This window comes from Hemibagrus wyckioides, linkage group LG29 (assembly GCF_019097595.1).
Source record: "Hemibagrus wyckioides isolate EC202008001 linkage group LG29, SWU_Hwy_1.0, whole genome shotgun sequence".
Classification (NCBI taxonomy): Eukaryota; Metazoa; Chordata; class Actinopteri; order Siluriformes; family Bagridae; genus Hemibagrus; species Hemibagrus wyckioides.
The window spans coordinates 10,500,441-10,528,026 of record NC_080738.1 but is presented as its reverse complement, the minus strand read 5'-3'; the positions used below and the strand labels follow the sequence as shown (position 1 = coordinate 10,528,026).

Genomic DNA, 27,586 nt, shown 5'->3' with positions numbered 1-27,586 from the left:
AATCTTTAGAGTATGGAAGGAATTACGGAATATGTCCTTTACATTTAGATATAATGTATGTGTTGTGATGGAGTTGATTATATAACAGCTTGCAATCTGAGCTGAGTTTCTCACCTGGAGTGAATCAGCCACGTTTTTATTTTCAGGTCACTTTGAATGTAGTCACGTGAAGTCAACAAAATCCAGACACAGTTTTCTTAAAAATAAAATAAATAAATGAATAAAATAAATATGAGTTTCATCTAACTTTGCAGCAGTCAGCAGTTAAACTATTTACACAGATCAGGCATAACATTATGACCACCTGCCTAATACTGTGTTGAGCCCCCCTTTTGCTGCCAAAACAGCCTTGACCCGTCACGCACTGTGTACTCTGACACCTTTCTATCAGAACCAGCATTAACTTCTTCAGCAATTTGCGCAACAGTAGCTCATCTGTTGGATCGGATCACACGGTCCAGCCTTCACTCAACCACATGCGCCTTGGCTGCCCATGACCCTGATCATTTCTTGGACCACTTTTGATAAACACTGACCACTGCAGACCGGGAACACCCCACAAGAGCTGCAGTTTTGAAGATGCTCTGATCCGGTCGTCTAGCCATCACAATTTGGCCCTTCATCAAACTCGCTCAAATCCTTACCCTTGTCCATTTTTCCTGCTTCTAACACATCAACTTTGAGGACTAAATGTTCACTGGCTGCCTAATATATCCCACCCACTAACAGGTGCCATGATGAAGAGTCAATCAGTGTTATTCACTTCACCTCTCAGTGCTCATAATGTTATGGCTGATCGGTGTATAGGTCTGCTTAAGTTCTGCACAGGGATGGAGTAATCTGTAGTTTCTGGTTTCTTCATAAAATGACAAACTGGGGCCTTAGTAATAATCTCAACCGGTATATACGTACGCCTGTAATGTTCTTTTCAGTTTTGTCTATATGGGGGAAGTATTATGTAGAACCCAGTATTGGTGGTTTTCTATCAGAAAGGCTTGAAAGTAAAAAAAATTGCTAATCAAAAGTAATTATCCCACAAACCATTAAAGCACTAATGCAAAAGCCTTTTCTAAGGATATACTGACAGAATGAAGGATGGTTGTACCTTACTTTAATTAATAGATGCCCTGACAAGGTCACAACAACCGGGAGCACATAGATTCATTCATTCACCTTCAATAACTGCAAAGTGCAATAAACTGGCTCTTGAGACGTCCATCTTCTCTATCTAGCACAGGCCAATGTGTCTATTATATAATGGTCTATGGTCATAAACCATAAAAAAATATTTTAGGAGGTGAATTTTATATCTGTATTTATTGTTAAACATCTTAATCACATAAGTCTGGAATAGTTGAAATAGGGAGCCTTGGCATTTGTACTACATGTTTCTGGTGTCTTTCTTTTTTTTTTTCCAGGGTGTGGGAGCGAGATTCAGGCTTCAGATCAGTTTACTTTCTGTGTTCTGGCCCAGTAAACAGTTCAGGCAAGACATGATTCTTACTGCAACACTGTTACACACAGTAAAGTAAGCGAAAATAGAAAGTTGTTTGTTAGAATTGTGGGCTGTGATTTAACCTACACTAGCGGTCCATTCTGCTGTGAAATGGAAATGGATGTTTGGGATATTTTCAATCAAAGTATAAACAAAAAATTATTTTCTTGCTGCAAGTCTGATAAAAAATGAGTCAGGACACGGCTGGCTTTTAGTGGGAGATGTTTTTCCCTCTGTTGGGATATAACCTTACATAAAAATTTTAGTGGATGAAGTAGATCACCACCACTTGCTATGAAGATTTGTAACTTTTCTATGAATAAATAGAAACCAGAAGGCTTGGTAAAAACAGAAACACTTGAAAAACTATAAAATGCTTAAAGCCCTAAGTGTCTACTTTCATAAAAGCCAGCAGTGTGCAGTGTTTATTTTTGTAACTCTTCTGATTTCTAACGTAACCCTCTTCCAGGTTTTTCTGATTCTATGTCGTTACATTTAATTCTTTCTTTGGTGCTTGCAATCTGAGCTGACTTGGTTAGATTATCCCATTTTTTCCTTTTGTCAGATTGAATTGCTTCTGTATGAGACATGTGGTCACCAAAACCTAGACTGCATCCTTCGCCTATTCAGGTTTTGTTTAAAAAAAGGATCAGCTGAATTGCGTGGAAGAAAACACAAACCAGAGAGAATTAGAAACCACTGCTCAGGCTGCACAGGAACAATGAGAGATAATGCATGGAGATAGTACAGATGTGCCAGTCTGCTGTTTTGCAGACACTGCTGATATAGTTACTCTCAAAAAGCAGCCCATAGATGGTTGATTATGCTATTTGTCTAAATAAACAAGCATATTTATTTGTCTTAGCTTCACATCCAGTAACGAAAGCCTGTCATATCTCTGTTTGATTTTGAAAGATTGTGATGGACAGAAATGACCAGGACTGAATAAACAAAAAAGCAGACTTTTGTTGGTTGCATAAATATTCAGCCCCCAGGGTCAGTCAGTACTTTGGCTGCAGTAATCACAATTGCAGCTCTGTCTTGGATCTGTCAGATTGGATGGAAAGAGTTTCTCAATTCGATGTGGGCCATTCCAACATATTCACTTTGCCAAGGTTCTTTGTTCTTGCAATCTGGAACAGTATTTTCTCTAGGGTTGAGCTGTAGTTAGCTCCATCAAGCTATTGTTCCACATTCCCAGTCACTGATAACGAAAAGCATCCCCACAACGCAATGCTACCACCACCATGCTTCAATAAACATAGCCGAAAAATGCCTCATCAGACAAGTGTATTTGACATGAGCCTACACACTGGATTTCATGCAGCTTTTTTCAATTATATCTTTCTCTATAATAAAGCCCAGCTCTGTGGAGCGTGGATGTCGGTAAGTTATTCCTCCCCATATTGTCAAAGAGTTAGTTATAGGGCGTGTAGTCTCGGGAGGCCGATTTCTAACTAATGCGCTGTGAGCCGTGGTTCAGATGATAATAGTAGTAGGTGTGTTCACATAAGTTGCTGTTCAAAGCCAAGGGGGAAGAGGGGGAGAGTGAAGACGTAGAAGTAGTTCAGTATAAAGTTCATTTAAAACAGTTATTTGACTGTTAGCATGATCAAAGTGAAGTAGCTGTCACCATTTTAAAGCCTAATTAAAGGTAACGCACCATCACCTTTAAACACCTGATAGTGATTCTGTTTGCCTGAAAGCTATAAAATCCTTCTTTCCATTTGGAGCTAATTTAGAGTCCAGTCATCTGGATATATCCGTCATACTTAGTTAACCGTCCTAATTAGCCTACTGTCTTGCTATGGCTGTAGTGAAAAACGATGACCCGGCTTGTGCCTTGTTATGGAAATAACAGAGAGAATAAATCATTGAATAACAAAAGAAAAGAAACGTGTAAGGGGGCCAATACTTATAAGTGGCGTATTACCAATTCATCCCAATTTTATCGGATTTTCCGGCTACTAAAGATGCTAATACTAATACAATTCTCCACAAATGTAGTAGTTGGTAAAATAAATATAGATCAGTTGGATGCAAGATTTGGGGAATCCTAAAAAACATTGAAATTACTCAGTTAATAGAATACTTAGTAGCAATCACTAGATTCTGTGTTATTCATAATCAGATTTGTCAGCTTAATGCTTGTCAGATTTAAAGCACGAAAAGCGTAACCCATCCATCCCTCCATCCAGGGTAAACATGCAAACTCCACACATACAGGGCGGAGGAAGGAATCAAACTTCCAACCCCCGAGGTCTGAAGCTAACCACTAAGCCACCCTGCCCACTCAGTAAAGCAGAACAATGAATGTAATCACAGTCTTGCAGTCTGAAAATTTAGAACCGAACCATCAATCTTGCACAGATACAGTACAAACAACTACGTTTAAGATACACCATACATTTTTACACATCTATATGAATATGCACTATATTGTATACCCAACTCTTGACCATCACACACCCATATATTCTTTTTGAACATCCCATTCCACATTTAGTCCCCTTTTTGCTGTTATAATAATCTCCCAAATTCTCAAAAAGTGTTCGGTGGGGTTGAGGTCAGCGCTTTGTGCTTTCCATTCATGTTCTTCTACACCAGCCTTGGCAAAACATGTTTTCATGGAGCTAGCTTTGTGCACAGGGGCACTGTCAGTTAGTTCCAGTGAAGGGAAACTCTGATTCTACAGTATACAAGAGCCACATATGAATATGATATCAGTTGTCCTCAAACCTTTAGCCATATAGTATACATGCTGATTTCCTAGACTGTCAATGAACTTTGCAGAGCAGATCGCTCCATCTCTAAACTGATTTGCTAGTTCCTATTACAGGAAAAGCTAATGAGGTAACTTTACTGAATAAGGAAATAGATTATATATCAGGACCTGGAACATCTCTGTGATATTCTAAACCTAAGAAAATCCATTCATTCGGAGCTAATGAGGTCTATTATACCCAATTGTGGTAATAACAGAGAAGAAACAGTGCTGCTCACACTGTACAAATATTCTTTTTCACCCTAACAAGCCGGCCTAATATATTAGCTCCTCATAAAAGGTTAACTTGTCAACACTTGTCTGTGAAAACTAAAACATAGACCTGGAGTAAAATGATTTTTGCCTTTCTGAAGCATGTTTCTAAAGACACATACAAAGAAGATGATCATCAAACACCATCTACAACATTTCATTTTCTCCAATATCATGTGGCAGATAAGCCAAACGCCGTGATCACGGTTTATGGTGATACTATTGTTACAATTTTTGATAAGACTATAAGGTGGCACTCTTTTATTTCACAATTATAGCATTCTACCAACATTTACCTAAGCTTATTGTTTTCTTTTATTGCACATTGCCAGCATACTGACTATAATGATAAGGAAAGAAAATTGCATTGCCACTTATTAATAATAATATGAACTGTTTACAAACTGTAGCCATGTAAACATTTTTATGTTTGGCCAGTTGCTTGGTTCTGCTTATGAGATGTAGATAATTTATTTATAGATTTATTTCATCAAATTATGTATGACAGATAATGCAGTCAGTACTAGGGAAAAGAGACGAATTAAGAATTAGATAAGTACAATTATTTTCCTACTGAGTAACAGCTCTTTGACCTGGTGTGATTGCTGTGGCACAGCAAAGCCTTTTCCATCTATGTTTCAGCTGGCAAAGACTGTAGAGGACAGGGTTCAGGGCTGAGTTAGCCATGGTGAAGGTCAGCACCCAGACAAACGTAGAGGAGGTAATGGGAAGATGAGCTTGGATGTTGTGTATAAGAATGAGAAAGGTGAAGATAAAGATGGGACTCCACATGATGAAGAAGGATATCATGAGAATAAGGAGTGTGCGGAAAAGTTTGTAGTCCTGTTTAGACACTGCGCTTGACTGTGCTTGTCTGTGCGAAGTGGTCAAGTGAAGTCTCCTTTGGGAACGCTGCTTGATCTGTGTTCAGCAATGGGAAAGATTCAGTGTCATGTATTATTATTATGATGATGATGATGATTATTAGTAGTATTTTTACATAAAACATTGCTTCTTAATTTGAGGCTTTGCAACCCAGTGTTCTGTGCAGTTTTCACTGCTCTATAACACATTCTCATGACACCATCTGTTCCCACTTTAGATAAATGATTCACAGCAAAGACAGGACTAAGACTAATACACTAATATGTATTTTTTTTTTGCTGCCTTCTACAATGATTATATAAAGTCGATGATGGAAATAAATGCTAATAGTCGACAACTGACTGCAATTTTTCTGTCTATTCGTTCAGTCAGTATCTGCTACATATTAAAAAATTAGACAGAACTGTTCATCATATCTGAAAACCGTACTCTCTTTTACCTGTAAGATTTTGGTGTAACAGATTACAATGCTAGAACCCGGTACCAGGAAGCCTAATCCAAGGAAGACGGCATACCACACAATCTCGACCTTTATATGCGGCCATATAAGAGCGCATATATGCATTTCTGCCTGTGAACAAAGACATAGAACTATAATGCGTTATCGAACCTTGCTAGAGCAATATAACAAACCAAACAAAGGGAACCATCATGACCTGTTGAGGGGAGCTGACTGTTATCACTCTGGAGAACAGAGACAGAGGTAACATTGCAACAGCACACAGGAACCAGATAAGAAATAGCACTCCATGTGTCAATCTGGGATTTAGGCTTGGCGTAGTTTTCATCTTCAAGATTGCAAGCAGTCTCTCGATACTGATGCCGGCCAGTGTGGTGCTGGTAACGACGCCACTCACGCTGATGGAGTACAGGATCAAGTGGCAGGCAGCAGAGCCCAGTTTCCAAGCCTTGGTCCACCTCACAGAAATGACAAAAGGAACAGTGCTGACAAACAAAAGGTCTGCCAGGAAAAGGTTCATGATTAAGATGGAGGTGTTAGCTAGTCGTCTCTCTTGGATAACCAGGACAATTGCGCCAATGTTGCCAACCACTGAAACTAAAAAGAGGATCAGTAGGACCATGGTCTCAATTACTGGCACTAACCAGTATGAATCTTGAAGCTCCGAGAAGCAGGTGAAATGGGAAAAGTTCTGCACATGAAGATGAGATGTAGGTTCCATTAAGAGTAACATCATCCCTCAGTGACACATGGACTATGGCACACGAGGTGGGATCTTTTGTAGAGTTAAACTCCTTGCGTCATTCCTTTTAGTATAACTCCACCTGCCACGACAATTACGACTTCCTTGTTCCTGCAGCTGTTTGCTAAGACTGCTCCCTGAACCCTATAAACTAATTTCTTTACATTTAAAGGCTTTTACAGGTCTGATCGGGGGACTCTGGAGGGGGCTGGAGGAAGACAAACTCTCTGTCATTAACTCTCTCTCTATCAGGCTTAATTCTGCGATCACTACTTCACCTGTAATCTTCTGTGACATTAATGTCATGAAGACCTCCTTGACAACAGAGATGTTTAAAAAGCGTTTACAATAACACTTGCCCTGTTGGGTAAATACGGTAATGTTTCATTCATTTGATAGTACTTACACAATATTTGCACAAAGTCCATTTAGTAATCAATATATTTTCTGTTACCAGGAACTTTAGAGCTCCTTCTATTAACTACATATATATAAAGACACATCTTTGTTTAATCTACAAACCTCTACACAGTTCGTATTATTTATTTATTGACTGATTCATTCGTTTATTTATTATGGTGGTCATGAAAATACTGATGAAATAATACTGCCTCAAACAACCAACATCAATCTTCTAGGTTCCAGACCAGCAGTGTCTTGATGCTGAGACAGAATCACTTTGCTGACAGAACCAGCTCTTTTGGGGTGACACTTAACAATTCAGTTAGAGCTGGGGGTTAGGCGTTGGCTCCAAAACCAGTATTTCTCGGGTTATGGTTGACTCAGTGATGGAAAAATGCTATAATGTAAAGCAGGAAGCTCACCTGACATCCACAATGACATCAGTGACCAACTTTTGAGAATTTGCATTTGGTCCATCCAGGCGTCTGTGATAGTTTTTAGAAGCTAAGCACAAACACCTTGTGAATAAATGGTTTATTGGTCATTTAGTCTTTTATTTCGTGAATTTCTGGTGATTGAGTGATGACAGTAGTGCTTTTTGGTATACAGTTTTAACAGAGATGCCTTCTAATCGATTGATCACAAAGTCTCTCGAGATGATTTGAAGTGTTGATGTTCCACTCATTTACATACCCTCTATAAATGCAGGGCAATAGATGCTACAGTGAGTCAGTTTGTCTAACATAATGAACTGGAATGGGGTGAGAAACCTACTACATATTGACATTAGTGCATGTTGAAATAAACAGAAGTCACCCGTTTAATTGAATGAACAAATACATATAGCAGAGAATACTGAACATTAAACATTTATGCATAACTGGAAACTAGAACTTGTGAACAGTGAATATCAAAAAATTTTTCCAATAGCCATTTAGTTGTATTCAATTCTAAAATGTTGTGGATGTTAATCTGGTAACATTAACTTAACATTAATTTGTATCAAAACAGAGATCAATATGTATCAGAAGCTCTCTATGGCCACTAGATGGATACTGAACTCCGCAATTGGGACACTCCAGAAAACTATTGTCCAGTAGAGCTCCAGGGGATGATGAAGAGCACTTAGGACTTTCTTTGTGGACTCTCTCCAGTTCGGGGTAGGCACCTGACACAGATGATGCCGTCTCTCTCTGTGCTCTCTGCAGTCCACAATGTACAGTACAACTCAACAGCTCATACTTAACATGTCTTGATCTGTGTGGGGGATGTACTGGGACTAGTGGGTCTTACCTCAGAATTGAATGTTTCCACTTTTTTCAAGGCCCTTCGCAGCTCCTTCAGAGCTCCCTTAAGTTGTGATTGGATATGCTGATTATCACGTTCCTTATCTTCAAGGTCCTTGGCAGAGAGTTGAATCTGAGGATGGCCAAAAAAGCATCATTGTTGACCATGATAACACAACAGTTGAATATGGCAATTGAAAGCTTCTATTGTATCTTGGCCTTGTTGGTTCTATGGAGGTCAGAGCTGACTGTTTTGTTGTGTTGTCAAGTGGAGTGTGCTCATAGTATAAACTAAACCTCACAGTACATGGAAAGAGGTACAAGGTTAGCATTAAAATCATGTCTGACAATTTTACCTATTTTTCATGTGGGACACCCCTCCAAATCACTGAATTCAGGTGTTGTTTTTCAGGGGTTGGGCTTGGCCCCTTAGTTCCAGTGAAAGGAACTCTTAATGCTTCAGCATCATACCAAGACATTTTGGACAATTTCATGCACCCAACTTTGTGGGAACAGTTTGGGGATGACCCCTTCCTGTTCCAACATGACTGCACACCAGTACACAAAACAAGGTCCATAAAGACATGGATGAGTGAGTTTGGTGTGGAGGAACTTGACTGGCCTGCACAGAGTCCTGACCTCAACCTGATAGAGCACCTTTGGGATGAATTAGAGCAGAGACTTTCTCGTCCAACATCAGTGTCTGACCTCACAATGCACTTCTAGAGGAATGGTCAAAAATTTCCCATAAACACACTCCTAAACCTTGTGGAAAGCCTTCCCAGAAGAGTTGAAGCTGTTATAGCTGCAAAGGGTGGGCCAACTCCATATTACAGTCATGCGCATGTAAAGGCAGACGTCCCAAAACTTGTGTACATTGGTCACCAAAACGTTTTTATCATGAGGAAATGTGGGAGGAGTTTAGACTGGCCAAGTCAATCACCAGACTTTAACCTAATTAAGCAGCATTTTACCTCCTGAAGAGGAGACTGAAGGGAAACCCCCCCAAAACAAACAACACCTGAAGGAGGTTGTGGTAAAAGCCTGGAAAAGCATCCCAAAGAAGAAATCAACGATTTGATGTCAGTGAGTCGCAGGCTTGACACACTTACTGCAAGCAACCAAAGTTGTATTTACTTTATTATTAATTGTTATTTACTTTGAGACCTTTCTGTTTCAATACATTTGCTTGCCCAGAAATTGGGTGGCCTAATATTTATTTATTTAGTTATAAATAATAATAAATAATTTATTTATAAAAGTATGTTTATTTTCTATACTCTAGATGTAAATACTATGAAATAAAAGCTGATTTAAAAAAAATCTAAACTCCCTTCACATATCCAGCTTTTGAGCTCAAACTCAAATGTCTTTGTCGTATAGTATAAATGAATTGGCTTTGCTGATCCAGTAGTTTAGGAGGGGACTGTAAAGCCATCTAGCACACTGCAGACATGGAGCTCTGATTCTAGCTGTGTGTGTGTGTGTGTGTGTGTGTGTGTACCATAACATGTCACTCAGTATATGGAAACCAAATTGCCATTAATTGTAAAAAGCCGACCTGTACATGAATGTCGTAGTGGGCAAAAGCTAAATGTTAAAATGGTATCAAAAGACATAGAGACATGGAGCGCCGATGCTAGCTGACTCCGACACTCAAGATATGTTAAATATAATTATTATTAATCATAATGAGTTGAATTTTGTGTGATTCAGTATTGTATCTTAGGCTTTAAGCGCTTGAATGTCAGAGTGGCTTAAAGCTCAATGCTAACATTAGCCAGTCTTATGCAGATGACAGCATATATGCCTACATATTTATCACTCCCAGTACACATGCAGGTAAGATTTGGTGTTAAAATATATATATTAAAAAAAGACACATTGTGTTATCCAAATCCTAATTCCGCAAGGCTTTATAAGAGTATAAGGGTAGCACTTCGCCTCTACCTGCTGTTGAAGCTCTGCTGACTTCAGCTTCTCCTCCACCAGTTCCTTTTCCATCTGGTGGTTTTCAGTGAGCAGCTGCTGAACCTTTTGTTGTTCTCTCTCGAGCTTCTCATAGCACTGCAGTATCTCCACCTCTTGCTCTGTACAAAGTAATCAAATAAAAAATCAATTATATTTGATAATGGGGAAAACTCTGGGACTTTATTCATCTATTTTCAGTAACAACTGTATCCTGGTCAGGGTCATAACAGATCCAAAGCCCAATTCCAGGAACACTAGGCACAAGGTGTCCATCACAGTGCACCATGGACACACACATTCACACCAAGGAGACATTTAGCATAGTCATTTCACCCAGTGACCTGTTTGTGTGTTTTGTGATCCATTCAAGTAGCTTGTAAGAGGTTCAATTATCAACTAAATTGCAGAGTGGCATTGATAAACTGTGCATGGGTTCATTTCTGGTATATAATATACACTGCCCAGGCATAACATTATGACCACCTGCCTAATATTGTGTGTTTGTCCCCCTTTTGCTGCCGAAACGGCAATGCACTGTGTATTCTGACATCTTTCTATCAGAACCAGCATTAACGTCTTCAGCGATTTGAGCAACAGTAGCTCGTCTGATGTCAGCCCACGTCCATCAATGAGCCTTGGCCGTCCATGACCCTGTCACCGGTTCACCACTGTTCCTTCCTTGGACCACTTATGATAGATACTGACCACTGCAGACCGGGAACACCCCACAAGAGCTGCAGTTTTGGAGATGCTCTGATTCACTTGCTGCCTAATATATCCCACCCACTAACAGGTGCCATGATGAGGAGATATTCACTTCACCTGTCAGTGCTCATAATGTTATGCCTGAACAGTGTATCTTTATGTTACAAAATATTTTAGTTTCAAGCACTTTATATATAATCAGGGCACAGAGAAAGTGGGAAATAAGAATATAAGAAGCTCAACGATATGCAAGTGTGAAAAAACCACACACACACACACACACACACACACACACACGCTCTTACACAAGCTGTAAAAGTGATCACACCTTCACCTGCAGTATCACGCTCTATCTCTTTCTCTAGTAGGGCTTTATTTAGCTCCTGCTCCAGCTGATACTTCTGTGCTAGCAGTGCCGTCACATAAGCCTCTCTCTGCTGGTCATACTCAAGCCACTGCTGGTTCTTCTCTAAGGCCTTTATTTCAACAGCAAACAGAAAGACAACAGAAATGTTCTCTTGCAGATGGAAGAGCATGTAACCCCCAGATCATTTCAGTCGCACTGTGCTAGAAATGGAATTGGTGAGAAAGCATTTTGGGACCATGACATCGCACTCACGTCTATCAGCTGTTCCTGCATCAATGTGGAGTTTCCGGTGGCAGTCCGGCCATCTGCAGTGCTCTGTCCACAAATTACTTCATTTCTTTAATCCTAATAACAATTGACTCATTGCAACAAAAAATCATTAACTGAGACCAGGTACCGAGGCTAAACTGTACTGTAACACATTTCATGTCGTACATAATAATAAACACTTCATGGTCAAAGGTTTGTGGACATCTGACTATCACAGCAACATGTCAGCCTTCCCCAAGTGGCTTCCATCACTTTAGTAGATGTTTTCTCTTACTGCCCTGTGGAGATTTTTTGGGGAAATTTTGGGGGTTTTCTTCACAGAACTTCTTTCTTTTTCTGGACATCCCACAGCTATGACCACTGTTTACGCGATGCCTCTGACTGATTTCCCTCCTTTTCTTTTTACAGGAGAAACCCAGGGCTCAGCGCTATGTTAGATGACTATTTATACTGATAAACTTGACTGATATAGCGAATATGAGAAAACAGATTGTAGTCGCTTTATGATCTTTATTTACAAATGCTGCCATCTAGGGTGTGGGCTGTGAATTGCATTTGGAAACACGAAAGCGTTTGTTGAAAACGTTATTTAGATGCAGGGTATGTGAGAGAGAGAGAGAGAGAGAGAGAGACCTACCTTGCTTGCGTTTCCTAAGACAGCCTCCAATTTTTCCTTCATCTCCTCTGTCTCCTGTTGGAGGGACTGAAAGAGTGTTTCTCTCACTTCAGCCTCTGCTCTTAGCTGCCTGACTTGGTTTTGAAGGCTGCTCACAACCTCTGCACTGTCTGACCGAAGCATCTGCCAAAGGGAGGCGATTTCCTGATCCTTGGCCAGGATCTGCTGTGAGTTTCTCTCTCTCAGTGTTTCCAGTGCAAGGATTCTCTTCAAAGTTAAAAAAAAAACCCACAGGGGCGGAAAAGAAAGAGACCTTTGGAAGGATTGTTGCATAATATTTATACGAACATCCTGCTGCATAGTTTCAGTCCTGACCTCAACCCTGATAGAACACCTTTGGGATGAATTAGAGCGGAGACTGTGAGCCAGATCTTCTCGTCCAACATCAGCGCCTGACCTCACAAATGCGCTTCTAGTGGAATGGTCAACATTTCCCATAAACACACTCCTAAACCTTGTGGAAAGCCTTCCCAGAAGAGTTGAAGCTGTTATAGCTGCAAATAGCGGACCGACTCCATATTAAATTCATGTGCATGTAAAGGCAGACACCACAGTTCTGGTCTGGCTCACAGTATCGACTGTAATTCATCCCAAAAGTGTTCTATCAGGTTGAGGTCAGGACTCTGTGCAGTTCCTCCACACCAAACTCTCTCATCCATGTCTTTATGGACCTTGCTTTGTGCACTGGTGTGCAGTCATGTTGGATCAGGAAGGGGGTCATCCCCAAACTGAAAAAATTATTAGTCCCTGTATCACTGCACTGTGACCCTCATGGCTGGATTAAAGTGTTCACATTTACCTCTAAATAAACCTGGGTGTCCTGGGAGTGTGGTGGCGCCCCCTGCTGGTCAGAAACTTCATCGAGTGTGTTGCGCAAATGAGCCTTTTCCTTCCTCAGTTGATCAATATCCCCATCGGAGAAACTCCTGGAATGTCCAGAAAGTTTAGACGCCATTTTCTGACCCTGAAAAACACCATAACTTTTAGATAAAATCCGGCCAGTTAGCTACTTTGCTAACTGTTTTAACGTTAGCCACAACTAATTTAACTAACAACAAAAAGTTCTCTACTGATCTTTAGCTATTACCTTTCCATGTGTCTAAAACAAAATATATAACTGTCTTTAATTATATCAACATTATTTGGAGTATAAGTATTTGGGAAAATGCACCTTAGATTCGCTCTCGTTAACGGTCACGTCCCAATCTGTATATACTCAGGGTTGCCAGATTGGACTGATGATTTTCACCCCAACTACAGCATAAAACCTGCCCATTTAAAAAATATACCCAACATTCCTACTGTTATAACTAATACAGTAACAAACAGTTATCACAGTTAATAACTTTGTGATATCGGCTTAACGAATAGAACGATTACAACAACCCGCTAATCAAGTCTGACTGGACAGACTCTCCTGAACCTTATTGGCTAAACTGAACCATATAATTAAAACGCCAACTTTACACTTTATTTATTCGTTTGAATAGAATATCATGTATATAGTCAAAAAGTTGCATCAAAAACCAGCCAAGATTTTATCAACCCGCCCACAGTGCACTTTTTTACCCGGTGCGACGCGACCAAAAGAAACACAATTGAGCCCAATCTGGCAACACTGTACATACTACTCAGAATAACGGTCTGTAGTGTACACACTTCAGTGCGGGAGTACACAATTTGAAACACAGCCCTATTTATCCTTTTCCCACCCGTAGTGCAAATCCCGCTGTATGATTGGCTAGCACGGTGATGTTCCTGCATTTGGATTGGATAATAGTTAGAGCTTATGAAAGGTATATCCAATCATAATGAGGGAGGCGGGATTTGTCGGAATACGGGTGGGTCGAGAGAAGGGTTTGTTTGTTTTTTTTTTCTGTTTGTTGTGTGACTCACTCGGCAGTTGTTAAGGACGGAGTGGCTTCCTGTTGTTCCACTGAGATTTGCAGATGGGATTAGAGTTAAGGTTATAACCCACAGACTGGACTGGTTTACGATGTACGACAGGTAAATAATCTGAAGATAACGTGCCACACTACGGGCTGTGTAGCTGCCGTTAGCGAGCTTAGGGGTGTGTGAATAAATGGGAGAAAAATCTGCTGATTTTAGCTAACATCATTCACACAGGAGTGATGCTGTCTGATACAGGCAGGAAATGGGTCACGTGATTGTTTTTATTTATGTTAACCACCACAGTGTTGTTATTTGTTATTTTAGATAGCTTTAGCCTGAGCTAAATCACTTCTGGATGCTTCCCTTATAGTATATATATATATATATATATATATATATATATATATATATATACAGGAAACCTTCAGCCTGAAACCCATGATAAATACAGCACCATTAATATTCTCCATGTGTTTATTAATGCTTGTGATTAATTTGTTGTTGTTTTCATTATTTCCATGAGAAGGTAGCGGTTGTGTGACGTCACTTGGGGGCGTTGCTAGTCCCTGTACATTATCCCTATTTGGACCGGATTAGTTTATCAGGGTCATGTGATCATATAATCTCCATTCCCTAAGAGGCTCTTCTTTCAGTTTGGGGAGAGCCAACGTTGCAGCGACAAATAAAAAATAATCAGAAAGTATACGAGAAGGATCAATTATTCATTTCGGCTCAGGAGGTGTTTTATCGAAAATCACAGACCGGACTAAAACGATCAGCTGACCAGTGTCATCTTGAGAAGGTTGTAATCTTCTCAGAGGACGAAGAAGACACCGACACGGGCGATCCGGATAGAAACTAAATCACAGAGGGCCGACTGTAAACAGAGGAAGTTACCCCAGGACCCCATGTAAATGTCTGGGTGCACAATAGCAGAAGAAAATGAGGGATCACGTAGTTATTCCTAGAAACAAGGGCTTCTTTTCTTGCGCATACACATTCTCAATGTCGTATTAATGAGAGATCAAGTGTAGAAGTCTATGACAATTACGAAAGTTCACCAGGACCAGTTACAGTAGAGTCCCGACACAATGAATGAGCGACGAGCGTGATGGTCTCGATGGTGGTGATAGTTTGAATCCTGCTCCTAATCCAGCTGGATAGATTAATAATAATAAAGTGCTGCTGCATCGCTCTATCTAGATAAAGATGAAGTCAGGGTTAAATCCCATTGGTGTTCGTATTATAGGGCAGTCAGTGGCTTCACATAAAGTCGTTAAGGCAGGATTTTTCTTTAACGTTAGCAATGTTAAAAGGGGAGGATAAATAAAAGAGAGGATGGTCAGTAAAAATGTCTGCAAGTACACTAAGGTATTCTTGAGCATGTGGATAGACTGCATGAGAGCAGTTCAGTTCTGCGAGCACCGAGACCTGCGTACTTCCTTTCTCCTCGCCTCTCTGTTTATCTAAAGCAAAACATGTTGAAAGAGGAAAAAACTTTTGCCATTTCTTGATCATTTGATAGCAATGTGCTGTTATTATTGTTGTTCTTATAAAGTGTATACTTTGTGGAAATATTACAAAAAAACACCAAAGGTTAATTCTGGCTTTCATTACCACTAAGGTCTGCGTCCATTTTCTTTAATCGTAGGTCTGTTGTTTGGACCGTCTCAATTTCATTCCACTGCAGTTAGAAACAGTTGCTTTAAAGTTCATTAAATTTCAGATCACTGTATGTGTGGAGTGCTTAATAATCTGCTGACACTGTCATTCTGTCATTTGTAGGTGGTGTTGTGGACACGAACATCATGACTTCACGGCCCGTCCCTCAACCCCACTGTAACCACAGACCCTGGCTGCATTCGAGCGGCCATCGAACAGGTGACAGGCGCCACTGCGCGTCATGCTGAGAAAGAAAAACGCACTATGAACCGATACTCTGCCCTCCGGCAGCTTGGCGACGGCACCTATGGCTCAGTCACACTCAGCCGCTGCCTGGAGTCTGGTGAACTTGTTGCTATTAAGAAGTGAGTAAAGTTGTTCTAACGTTGCTGTTTGTTTGTAGTAGAATGTGTGTGAGGATCGGGGTCATATTCATAAATAATCTTCTGATCAGATAAATGTAATTACTAAAGAAAATTCATGGCTGTAGCTGTGAGACTATTTAAGCACAGATTCACAGACCGAGACTAGCCGAGCACAGATCCACAGATCAAGACTAGCTGAGCACAGAGGCACAAATCAAGACTAGTTGAGCACAGAGACTGAGACTAGCCGAGCACAGAGCCACAGACCGAGACTAGCTAAGCACGGAGCCACAGACCGAGACTAGCCAAGCACAGAGGTACAGACTGAGACTAGCCAAGCACAAAGCCACAGACTGAGACTAGCTGAACTCAGAGCCCCAGACTGAGACTAGCTGAACACAGAGCCACAGACTGAGACTAGCCAAGCACAGAGACCTGGGTCAAGCCTAGCCAAGCACAGAGACCTGGGTCAAGCCTAGCCAAGCACATAGACCTGGGTCAAGCCTAGCCAAGCACATAGACCTGGGTCAAGCCTAGCCAAGCATAGAGACCTGGTTGAGAAAGGCTGAGCACAGAGACATGGACCAAGTCTAGCCAGATGCAGAGCCCCAAATCGAGACAGGCAGAGACCTAGACCAAATCAAGTGCAGAGACCTAGACCAAAACTGCCTAAGCACAGGGTCCTTTACCTACCCCTGCCTGTCTAAGCATCAGATCAAGACCATTGTTTAATGAGAGGCTGAGAGGTTTTGAGAACGACTGTGAGGTCACATCTTCCACTCGTAGCACTTGAAGCATTCTCTGCCTTTTCAGTAAGCCCAAGCACAAGAATGTCACAAGGGCGTCTTCAGACCAGTCGAGTAGCCTGTTTCAGCTGCGGAGGAAGGCAGGGTTTAAAGCCTTCCATTCTAGTGATTATGTAGACATCTGTCAGGCTTTCTGAAAGCCACAGTTTAGTGCGTGCTCTATTTTTAACTTGAGCAGGATGGGAGAAGGGACATGAACAAGAGCCCTGGAGGACTCCATTGATTTAAGTCAACGGCGTATTAAGGGAATTGGTTTGGCAGCACCAGATTACGTAGTCGTCTAATCTGTAAAGAATTAACGTAATGAAACAGTACTACGCTGCAAAATGCATTCATGATCAGGTTATCAGGATATTGTTTTTCTTATACTTAGATCAACTGTCGATGTTCTAGCCTGATACTTTTCATTTGTAAAGAATGCTAAATCACGGACCGCCAAGCAGCTGTGGAGTTCATGATTCTCCACAGGGAGATGTTCAAGGAAAACAAGATCCTGACTAATTTGTGTTTGTTTTGTCCTTTCCTGCAGGGTTTGTTTTTGCAGGTTGGATGGTCATGTTTAGTGGGTTCACTGTTATTTCTTTAATCATCAGTGATCATGAGTCAGTATATGTTTTTATTTTGATTCTTTACACAGAATGAAAAGGAAATTCTATTCGTGGGAGGAGTGCATGAATCTCCGAGAGGTCAAGGTACGTACAGTTGCTGTCAAGATTTTCATTAAATGTCATGCTTTCATGTCTCTGAATGCTCTCTCTCTCACATACAAGTCATTTCTCATAAAAGATGTTCGGCTTCAGCTGATCTGAAGGTGTGTGTGGGGTGGGGTGGGGTGGGGGGGGTACATGTCCTTACATTTCTGATGATTGTTTTGTCGCTTTCTTGTCCATAATTGCTGGCACACTACATTAAAAACAAATAAAAAGTACCGAATTTCTGCAGCAGCACACTGATAGTAGGTGACTCGTGTGTGTCTGTGTCTGTCTTGATATTGCAGTGCTTCTAACTTCACTTGTCCCCTGTTCTAATCCTAATTTTATTTAAAAAAAAAAAAAGCATGCAGTCAAGCAGGCAGCCTATCAAGTACATGTACTAGATGATGGTGATGTGATAATGATGAATCCTCTCTAATGCATGGAATTACAGAGCTTATAAACAGGCATGTGCTGATGTATTATTCTTATGATGAACACCGATCAGGCATAACATTATGACCACCTGCCTTATATTGTGTTGGTCCCCTTTTTCCTGTCTAAACAGTCCTGACCCCACGTGGCATCGTCTGCGCTAGATCCCTGAAGGTGTGCTGTGGTATCTGGAACCAAGATGTTAGCAGCAGATCCTTTAAGTCCTGTAGGGCCTCCATGGGCCCCACCTCTCACCTTATAGGACTTAAAGGATACTAATGATAGATACTGACCACTGCAGACCGGGAACACCCCACAAGAGCTGCAGTTTTGGAGATGCTCTGATCCGGTCATCTATCCATCACAATTTGGCCAAACTCGCGCAAATCCTTACTCTTGTCCATTTTTCCTGCTTCAAACACATCAACTTTGAGGACAAAATGTTCACTTGCTGGCTAATATATCCCACCCACTAACAGGTGCCATGATGACGTGAAGACGACTGACTGTCTCCTCATCTCTCGTTAGTCATAATGTTATGCCTGATCGGTGTATATGTCTCTTTTTTTTAATTGGTTTTTGATTATAGAATTCATTAAAATCAAAGCTGAACTATAAATATGAGAACAAAATCCAAGATATTGTTTCACACACATGGTATACTGTACAGTCGGACATCAGCACACGCCTTCTTAAAGATGCTGCTCTTACCCTAACAATATACTCTGTGGACACTTTATTAGGAACATTAGGTGTCTTTCAGCCAATCATCTGGCAGCAGCCCAGTGCATGAAATCCTGCAGCTACAGCGTCCTACCAAGTATTACCGTCCTGTTCCTAATAAAGTGGCCGACGAGATTATGTTGCCTATGTTCTAATCAGCTCTCACTCTCTTGGTTTTAGGCTGCAACGGACACTTCTATTCGATAAACAGTTCACTAACACATCATCAGCATCCTGCTTTGTTGTTTTGTTTTTCCAAGGCTTGTCCATAATAACCTATTTATTAAAAATGTTCAGATTCAGCGGTTTGTTGTATCGATTAGCAAAACAGTGATTTCTTTCACTCCCTAGTCCCTGAAGAAACTCAACCATGCCAACGTGATCAAACTGAAGGAGGTGATCCGGGAAAATGATGAACTCTACTTCGTGTTCGAGTATATGAAGGAGAACCTCTACCAGCTAATGAAAGAAAGGTAATCGATAAAAATATGCTGTAGACTACAGACGTCATCACGCTCTCTCTAAAAATATATATATATATTTTTTTTTTCCAGAGCACGCATGTTTCCAGAGTCTGCAGTGAGGAATATCATGTTTCAGATTCTACAGGGACTTGCTTTCATTCACAAACATGGTATCTTTCACAGACTCTTTTATTATTAAATGTACTGTGATACATCAAGAAGAATTGCTCATCAGAACCTAAATCTTTGTGGTCTTGTTAAAGATGTTTGCTATTCCTATCTTTGTGTTTAATATCCATTAACAGCTTTGTCTTTCTTCTAGGCTTTTTTCATAGGGACATGAAGCCAGAGAATCTTTTGTGCATGGGTCCCGAGCTCGTGAAAATCGCCGACTTCGGTCTGGCACGAGAGATCCGATCTCGTCCCCCTTACACCGACTACGTGTCAACAAGATGGTAGCGCCTTGTGATTATTTGTGTGATGTTATGAACATCGATGCAGATTGCTGACTCAAGACACAATACACACATTTCTTCTTTTTTTCTACCCTAAATACCCAAAAGGTACCGAGCTCCAGAAGTGCTTCTCAAGTCCACAAACTATAGCTCTCCTATAGACCAGTGGGCTGTAGGTTGTATCATGGCTGAACTCTACACGCTCAGACCTCTGTTTCCTGGCTCCAGTGAGGTGGACACTATTTTCAAGATCTGCCAGGTTTTGGGAACTCCAAAGAAGGTATTCAAAAAATATCTGTTATTAAAGCTGGTAAAGAAAATGATCTATTTTGCTCGAAGTTGAAATGGTTTGTTTTTAGTTGTGCATTTCTGTGAACGTTTGGTTGTGTACCCGGACCATGTAGAATGACTGGCCTGAAGGATGCCATCTAGCTGCCTCCATGAGTTTCCGCTGGCCACAGTGCGTGCCCACCAACCTAGCCACCCTGATCCCCAACGCCAGCTCCGAAGCCATTCAGCTGATGAGAGACCTGCTGCAGTGGGACCCCAAAAAACGCCCAGCACCCAGCCAGGTGACACAAAATTACAAATTCTTGTAAATATAAGTCTGTAACCAAGCCTGTCAACCTTCAGATGCTCCGCCCCTTCCCCTGTCTTACATTAGTGGTGCTTCAGCTCATTCTTCTTCTTCAGGCTCAGCAGATCTGAGTTATAATACTGCACACCACCACTACAGTGTTATGGAAGCTCATTCTCTTTAAAAATGTGACGCCAAAATCATTCCTCATGTTCTAACCCTGACTCATGATGCTGTTCGAATCTCAGGCCTTGCGCTATCCCTACTTTCAAGTGGGTCAGGTCCTTGGAGCACCACAGCAGATTCAGGACCAAGGACCAACGCAGCCTCCGCAACACAGGCCTGATCCTCCTCCTCAGATCCCAACCTTCCCCTTACCTGATAAAACCCATCAACCTCCGCACCATCCAGAGCCACCGAAAAGGCAGGGAAGGCCAGAGGTCAAGACGGACAGAGCGGCGCAGAGCCGCTTCCCTCAAATACATGACAAAGGCTTGCAGAGCAAGGTGAGTGCTGCCACTGTGTGTTGTGTTTGGAAAAGTGAAAAATTTCTTTTCAGAATTGAACTCAAGACTTATTTGCCACTGTAATAAGAACACATCATCTGTGTGTGTGTATTGTGGAGAGAGTGGTACTTTGGTGTAAAATCCATGTTGATAACGGTTCGAAGGAGAATGGTCAGAATAGTGCAAACTGAAAAGACAGGCTAAGGAAAACTTTTTACAATAATGGCGAGAAAAGCATCTTACAATGCACAAAGCTTTGTCCAACATTATGGCAGATGGGCAGAAGATTACATCGGGTTCCTGTCAGCCAAGAACAGGAATCAGGGGGTGTACTGGGCACATTTTCAGCCAAACTGGTCAGTTGAAGATTGGAAATGCATCGTCTGGCCTTTATACAAACTTCACCTGAGCCAGTTTTACACACTTCACCCGAGTGAGCTTGTATCCACTGCTGCTACATAAACTGTCTTATTGGATAATTGCATGAATGCATAAAAGTACAGGTGTTCCTAATAATGTGGGCTGATCAAATTGCATATCTTACAAATTCTTTCAGTCATAATAATTAATAAATAGTGGGTAAACATCTGAATTCAAATCCAGACTAGTAGCCTTTTATTCATAGTTGCAATCAGTTCAACAACCAAACAACAAAGAATGAAATGTTCTGCTTATTGATCTTCACAAAACGTTTTTATTTAGTATGCAGAGACTGTAACATACCTCAGTGCTACTATAGTCTGTGCTACTCAGTCTAAATCCCACCACCTCCTGCACCACACAATTTTATTTTTATTTTTTATCAGTGACAGAAAATCTTTTCAGAATCAGGAACACACATGTATGTGAAAACTTTTAACAAAACCAAGCAATATAAAGTGCAGTACATACACTCATCAGCCATAACATTATGGCCACTGACAGGTGAAGTGAATAACACTGATGATCTCCTCATCATGGCACCTGTTAGTGGGTGGGATATATTAGGCAGCAAGTTTTTGTCCTCAAAGTTGATGTGTTAGAAGCAGGAAAAATGGACAGGTGTAAGGATTTGAGCGAGTTTGACAAGGGCCAAATTGTGATGGCTAGACGACTGGATCAGAGCATCTCCAAAACTGCAGCTCTTGTGGGGTGTTCCCGGTCTGCAGTGGTCAGTATCTATCAAAAGTATTCTTTAAGTCCTGTAACCTCACAACTTACATGACTTAAAGGATCTGCTGCTAACATCTTAGTGCCAGATACCACAGGGATCTAGTGGAGTCCATGCCTCGAGAGGTCAGGGCTGTTTAGGCAGCAAAAGGGGGACCAACACAATATTAGGCAGATGGTCATAATGTTATGCCTGATCGGTGTATATATGCCATACAGTCACCTCATGGTTAAACATGCAGAGAGAGAATGAAGATGGAAGCCAGCCTTGAAAAGTAGCTTTTACGTGCAGTGTCAGGAGAGAACCTCCATTGTGTGTGTGCCCTTGACACCTTGTTCATCATATACTTGTTTGTTAGCCTATATTTATTGCACTTAGTTAGCTCAAACAAGCTTGCCGTATGTTATTACATCATGTTAGCTGATACTAGGTTTCTGAGCAACTGAAACATGGGCACACTGTGGTTTTTCCCTGAATGCTGGGCAACGAATGAATTTATGTTTCGTCTGGAGCAAATGAATTGACTTGGGGTTCCATTTAACATAACATGCTAATCTGTAAGGAATATCAAAGTTTCTTATTTGGGTATTTCTAAATTTTGGATTTATTCCAAAACTATTACTTTTGATGTGAATTGTGTGTTTACTATAACATTACATTTAAGATGCAGATAAAGCACCTTAGAAGATTGATTTAATATTGTGTGTGTGTGTGTGTCAGCTAACTGCAGAACCCGAGAATGCAAATTTATCTAGCAGTCTATCCAAGCCCAAAGTAGGCCGGAGGAGGTGGGGTTATGTCACAGGGGTCTTGAAAGGAGAAGACTGGGATGATTATGAGGACACTGACACTACAAGCACCACTCTGAACAAACCCATTTTCACCAGCAATGAAAAACGGCTACAGGGTGACAGCAGCGTGAACAGGTGATTATGTTACTAGAGTCAGATAAAGGTAATAACAGTACGTATATCTGACTTGCATTCAGCTGTTGTGTAGGACTGATAATACTTTTCATATGCAGGCTGGGAAATGTTTTAGATTTCAGTCTATCTAACGTCAGGAGCGATGGAGTCACAAATATAAACAACGCACTGCCCTTCCAGGAGCCATCCAGGACAGCGTCAGCCAAACAGCATTACTTGAAGCAATCAAGATATTTACCAGGTACTTCCACCTGCCATTGCAACTTAAACGCCTACCTCCCTTTCTGGAAAAAGAAAGGTGAAACATTTTACCATGTATCTCGGCAGTTATCATGCTAATGCTGACAAAACTTTGAGTAGCTACATGTTCATCAAGATCATCATAGATCAAAAAAATTTTTTTTGTACCTGTTTTGTGGTGTCGATGTTCATCAGTGAATTTCTTTATATAACACGACAGTGGTGGTTAATAGCTGATTGTTAAAAAAGATACTTTAGGGCTTTAAAAAATTGTACTAATATTTGTTTTTACTTAGACTGTTACATTAATATTACTAATATTTTAATAAAAATAAATAAATAAAAATAAAAAGCAGCCCTTTATATCTATATCTAACTAAATGGTCTGAACAGAGGAAAAAACATCCCACACTGAAAGCGGAAAAATGTCCTGACTAATTTTGTGTCAATATAACAGTTTAATCTGTATTTATAAAGTATTTAATGCTGCTTCTATATCGAATGAACTATAGGGGGAGCAACAGCACTATACTCTATGACATTTCAGCCACAGTAACTGAACTAGTTCACATAACTCTAAATAAAATGGTTGCATTTATTTTCTGTGTACAAAACACACACAGCTTGTGGTTTATGACCTCTTTACATCAGCAGATTTTCCTCATGAGTTTCTGCTGAACCCGTAGGCAGCCATTTCACAGCCTTTTTATTTTTAGTGTTCTCTGTAAAGTGGAATGAAGTTGTTTCCAGATCTCATGTTTAAAACATAAGGGTTTTTTTTCCAGATCATCGTGAAATCCAAAACATCAATGATTAACATGATTAATGCACATTATAGGCATGCTGAGTTCACTGACCAAAGTGTATGACTACTGCCTGTAGGAGGATGGTGTAGGATGACACAAAACTGTATTTGTAGGATAGCTACAAATACAGTGGCAATGGCAAAATCTAAATGAAGTGTGAGGTTTCAAAGAAGAGCAGGATGTTGAATGACTTTTTAATATCTAATCATTTTCTATGTATTTGTGTATGTTGCTTCTATTTGTGTAGCTATGTTCAATCAATTTGGGTTTATTTGCCATTATAACAGCATGAAGCTGTTTCATACTTCCCAGTTTTTTCTATCTATCTATCTATCTATCTATCTATCTATCTATCTATCTATCTATCTATCTATCTATCTATCTATCTATCTATCTATCTATCTCTCTCTCTCTATCTCTCTCTCTCTCTCTCTCTCTCTCTCTCTGGATGTCTATCCATCCATCCATCCATCCAATCTTGGGGGATGTGGCAGCTTAGTGGTGAAGGTGTTGGACTATTTATCGGAAGGTTGTGAGTTTGAATCCCAGGACCACCAAGCTGGCACTGCTGGGCCCCTGAGCAAGGCCCTTAACCCTCAATTGCTCTGTTCTATAAAAAAAGAGATAAAATTTAAGTCACTCTGGATACGAGCATCTGCCAAATGCCAGAAATGACTACACTGATGGATGGATGGATGGATGGATGGATAAAGCAGAATGTAGTTGAAATTTCTTGAATCATAGGCCTTCTGCTGGACATGGGCATGGATAACACATTATTAAGACTCGGATAGAGTTTGACCGATTTTATTTCAGACAGAGGAAATGACCATCGTAATGACCGACTTTTGACAAAACACTTTAATATGTACGGTGTGATCGCTTTGCCAGCATTTTGTACACTTGCACTTCAGAAATCATCTCGCTGTTACATCCTGAAAAGAGCTCTACAGCTCCACTGCTAGCCATACATGCCTGTAGACTTTAACTCACAGCTGTGCTGGGTTTGCTGGTTTGGATTCTGACCATGTTCTTTTTGTTGCTCCAATAAAACAGGGGTATGTTTAAAAAAAAAATAAAATAAAATCCAGCAGAGTGTTTTGAGTTTAGAGTGAAAGCCAAATACTTTGTCAGCATCCAGGTAGTTACTTACAGACTGCACTGTAAATCAACTGCATGGCTTCATCATTTACGCTCTGTCCAGGAGAGGGTGTTAGCTCTCCGTCTTATCTTTATACGCTGATCTTATTTAAAACTGAATTGGGATTTAACATTTATAGGTAAAGTGCTGCAATCCGAACAAATAACGATTCTGTCTGATTTTAGTTTGTCCTCAGATCGTGCTTCATGTAATGAGCTTTGTATACGATGTGTTTGCATGTGAAAGGGTTAAGCACAAAGAAGAATGTAGCAGTAAATGCAGCAAAGGACTACAGTGGAAACATGTGGGAGGGCAGCAGTGTTCCTGTCGGAGGGACGCTTCCTACCAGGGGAAGCCATGGTAAGGGATAAACACTGCATTTTTGTGGTACTTGATATCAGCAAGCATAACATGATGTTAATAGATAACATCAGGCAACATACACAGTCTCATTAGTGTTGTTTGTAGATCAGTTGCTTTTTGGACTGTCTTAGAAACATTTATAAGCTTTTTATGTGGCAAATTGAAAATTGTGTCGCAGGAACGCATGCAGGTGGATATGTGCCCTCAGTTTATAAGAAGGAGATTGGTTCAGCTGCCCAAAGAGTTCATCTCACACCAGTTGATTCAACTCTGTCAAGTGAGTTACAGAACTGGATGCTATCTATTTGCTTATATCAAAATGACCACGTCCAGTTAAGTAAGACATAAAACCTAGTCAGCTGTTTTAGTCACTAATAAGGTGGTGGGGCTATTACTGTAAAACAGATAATGTTTCAAATCACATAAATATTTACTATCTAAAATCATGCAGATATTTCTAAAGAGCTTCAGTTAATGTTCACATCAGATATTAGAATAAGGGAAAAGGTGATGTCTGTGACTGGAGTGCCAGATGGGCTGATTTGAGTACAGTGGAACCTCGGCATACGAATTTAATTCATTCCCGAGGCGAGTTCTTAAAGTGAAAATTTGTGCTGTGAAACGAATTTTCTCATAATAAATATGTAAATGCAGATAATACGTTCCAGTCACCCAAAAATATTACCAATACGAAGTGTATGTAAACTGTATGGCTGCTTACAAAGAACTGACCCAAGCCAAGCATTCCATGTCAAGGGTCCTCACAGGAAGTCAAGCCACCAAGCTTGGGCTAAAATTAGATCAGACCACCCATGCCACCAATCTGTCAAATGCCCCAAAAATCAGCTAGCTTTTTTAAAATTCGTAAACTCTCTACTGTTGGCTTCACTTGGCTTTCATGCAACTTAGCCGGCGTTCGGGTTCGTTCGATCGTATGCCGAAAATGCTTCATATGCTTTCTTGCAAAATTTCAATTCTTAAGGTGAAAATTCGTAAGGGAGGCCATTCATACGCCAAGGTTCCACTGTATTTCAGAAACAGCTGATCTTTCCTAGTCTCTAGTGCAGGAGTGTCCAATCTTATCCGCAAAGGGCCAGTGTGGTGCAGGTTTTCATACCAGATTCAGTAGACACATGTGGTTGATTGGAATGAAAACCTGCAAGCACACTGTCCCTGTGCAGATAAAACTGGACACCCCTGCGCTAGAGTTTGAAAGAAAGTATGGTGTGAAAAACAGCATTGAGTGAGCTTCAGTTCTGTGAGTAGTAACACAGTGTTGATAAGAGAAGTCCGAGGAAATTGGCCAGATTGCTTCAAGCTGCCAGGAAGGATACAGAAACTCAAATCACTCTTTATAAACCATGGTGATACCAGGGGTGCCAATAATTCTGGAGCTTATTGCAGTATGTTTAAATATCTATATTATGTGTAATTATTGCATTTAAACCCATGCATCGAATTTCTTGTGTTTCCCTTGGGGGACATCCAGCTGTATTTAATTCCTTTTCATATGAACTTCCCAGATTATGCAACGTGGAAATCTAGCAGGTCAAATAGTCACGTGGGCACGTCGTCTTACGTGCCGTCTCCCACCAAGAGCACTCCCGGCATGCGATCTCGGCCTCAGCCCGTTCACGGCCGCACAGACTGGTCTGCCAAATACGGCCATCGCTAGGCCAACCCTAACACGAGCGCTGCTTTCTCTACCCTGTGATTTTTAAACCTGTACTTTCTTATACAGCAATAATCTTTTACATTCCTCTGTGTAAATGGTTTGTGTAAAGTTTTGATATTGATTTTGCAAAATATGCACAAGAATCTCAGTGGTGGTGTCAATGTATCTGTTGCAAATTTCTCTTCTCCTGCATAATCTCTGCAAAAGTGTATGCATTAATATATGCTCAATGCATTTGGTGACATTAAAGGTCTCTACATTTTTTCGATGTCTTATCAGTTTTTCCTTCTGAAATTGGTTCTTTTCTTTTTTTTTTAAACAAAAACTTTTGTCTTTGCTTCCTGAAATGTTCTGTATATTGGGCAATGTTAGTAACACAGTGTTATCTGATTGATTATTGCTTGTTACCAC

General features: G+C 40.6%; 3 protein-coding genes across 3 annotated transcripts; 1 reads left to right on the top strand and 2 right to left on the bottom strand.

The window, feature by feature from the left end:
• Window positions 1–35: 35 nt before the first annotated feature.
• LOC131349209 (free fatty acid receptor 4-like) lies at window positions 36–7,382 on the bottom strand. Its single transcript, XM_058384697.1, has 3 exons — window positions 6,074–7,382; window positions 5,857–5,988; window positions 36–5,453 (listed from the first exon to the last, which is right to left on the bottom strand). The coding sequence occupies exons 1-3, from the start codon at window positions 6,611–6,613 to the stop codon at window positions 5,103–5,105; spliced, it is 1,023 nt and encodes a 340-aa protein (XP_058240680.1). The 5' UTR covers window positions 6,614–7,382; the 3' UTR covers window positions 36–5,102.
• A 189-nt stretch (window positions 7,383–7,571) lies between these two features.
• LOC131349208 (centrosomal protein of 55 kDa-like) lies at window positions 7,572–13,505 on the bottom strand. Its single transcript, XM_058384696.1, has 8 exons — window positions 13,468–13,505; window positions 13,096–13,260; window positions 12,258–12,503; window positions 11,603–11,665; window positions 11,312–11,459; window positions 10,258–10,397; window positions 8,315–8,440; window positions 7,572–8,223 (listed from the first exon to the last, which is right to left on the bottom strand). Exons 2-8 carry the CDS (start codon window positions 13,249–13,251, stop codon window positions 8,014–8,016), a joined length of 1,089 nt encoding a protein of 362 aa, XP_058240679.1. The 5' UTR covers window positions 13,252–13,260; window positions 13,468–13,505; the 3' UTR covers window positions 7,572–8,013.
• Window positions 13,506–14,136: 631 nt separating this feature from the next.
• LOC131349449 (serine/threonine-protein kinase ICK-like) lies at window positions 14,137–27,440 on the top strand. The gene is made up of 14 exons (XM_058385142.1): window positions 14,137–14,303; window positions 15,975–16,216; window positions 17,660–17,714; window positions 19,224–19,345; window positions 19,427–19,506; window positions 19,659–19,791; window positions 19,900–20,071; window positions 20,196–20,363; window positions 20,617–20,874; window positions 22,745–22,950; window positions 23,049–23,191; window positions 25,384–25,497; window positions 25,679–25,777; window positions 27,024–27,440. The coding sequence occupies exons 2-14, from the start codon at window positions 16,116–16,118 to the stop codon at window positions 27,173–27,175; spliced, it is 1,803 nt and encodes a 600-aa protein (XP_058241125.1). The 5' UTR covers window positions 14,137–14,303; window positions 15,975–16,115; the 3' UTR covers window positions 27,176–27,440.
• Window positions 27,441–27,586: the final 146 nt, after the last annotated feature.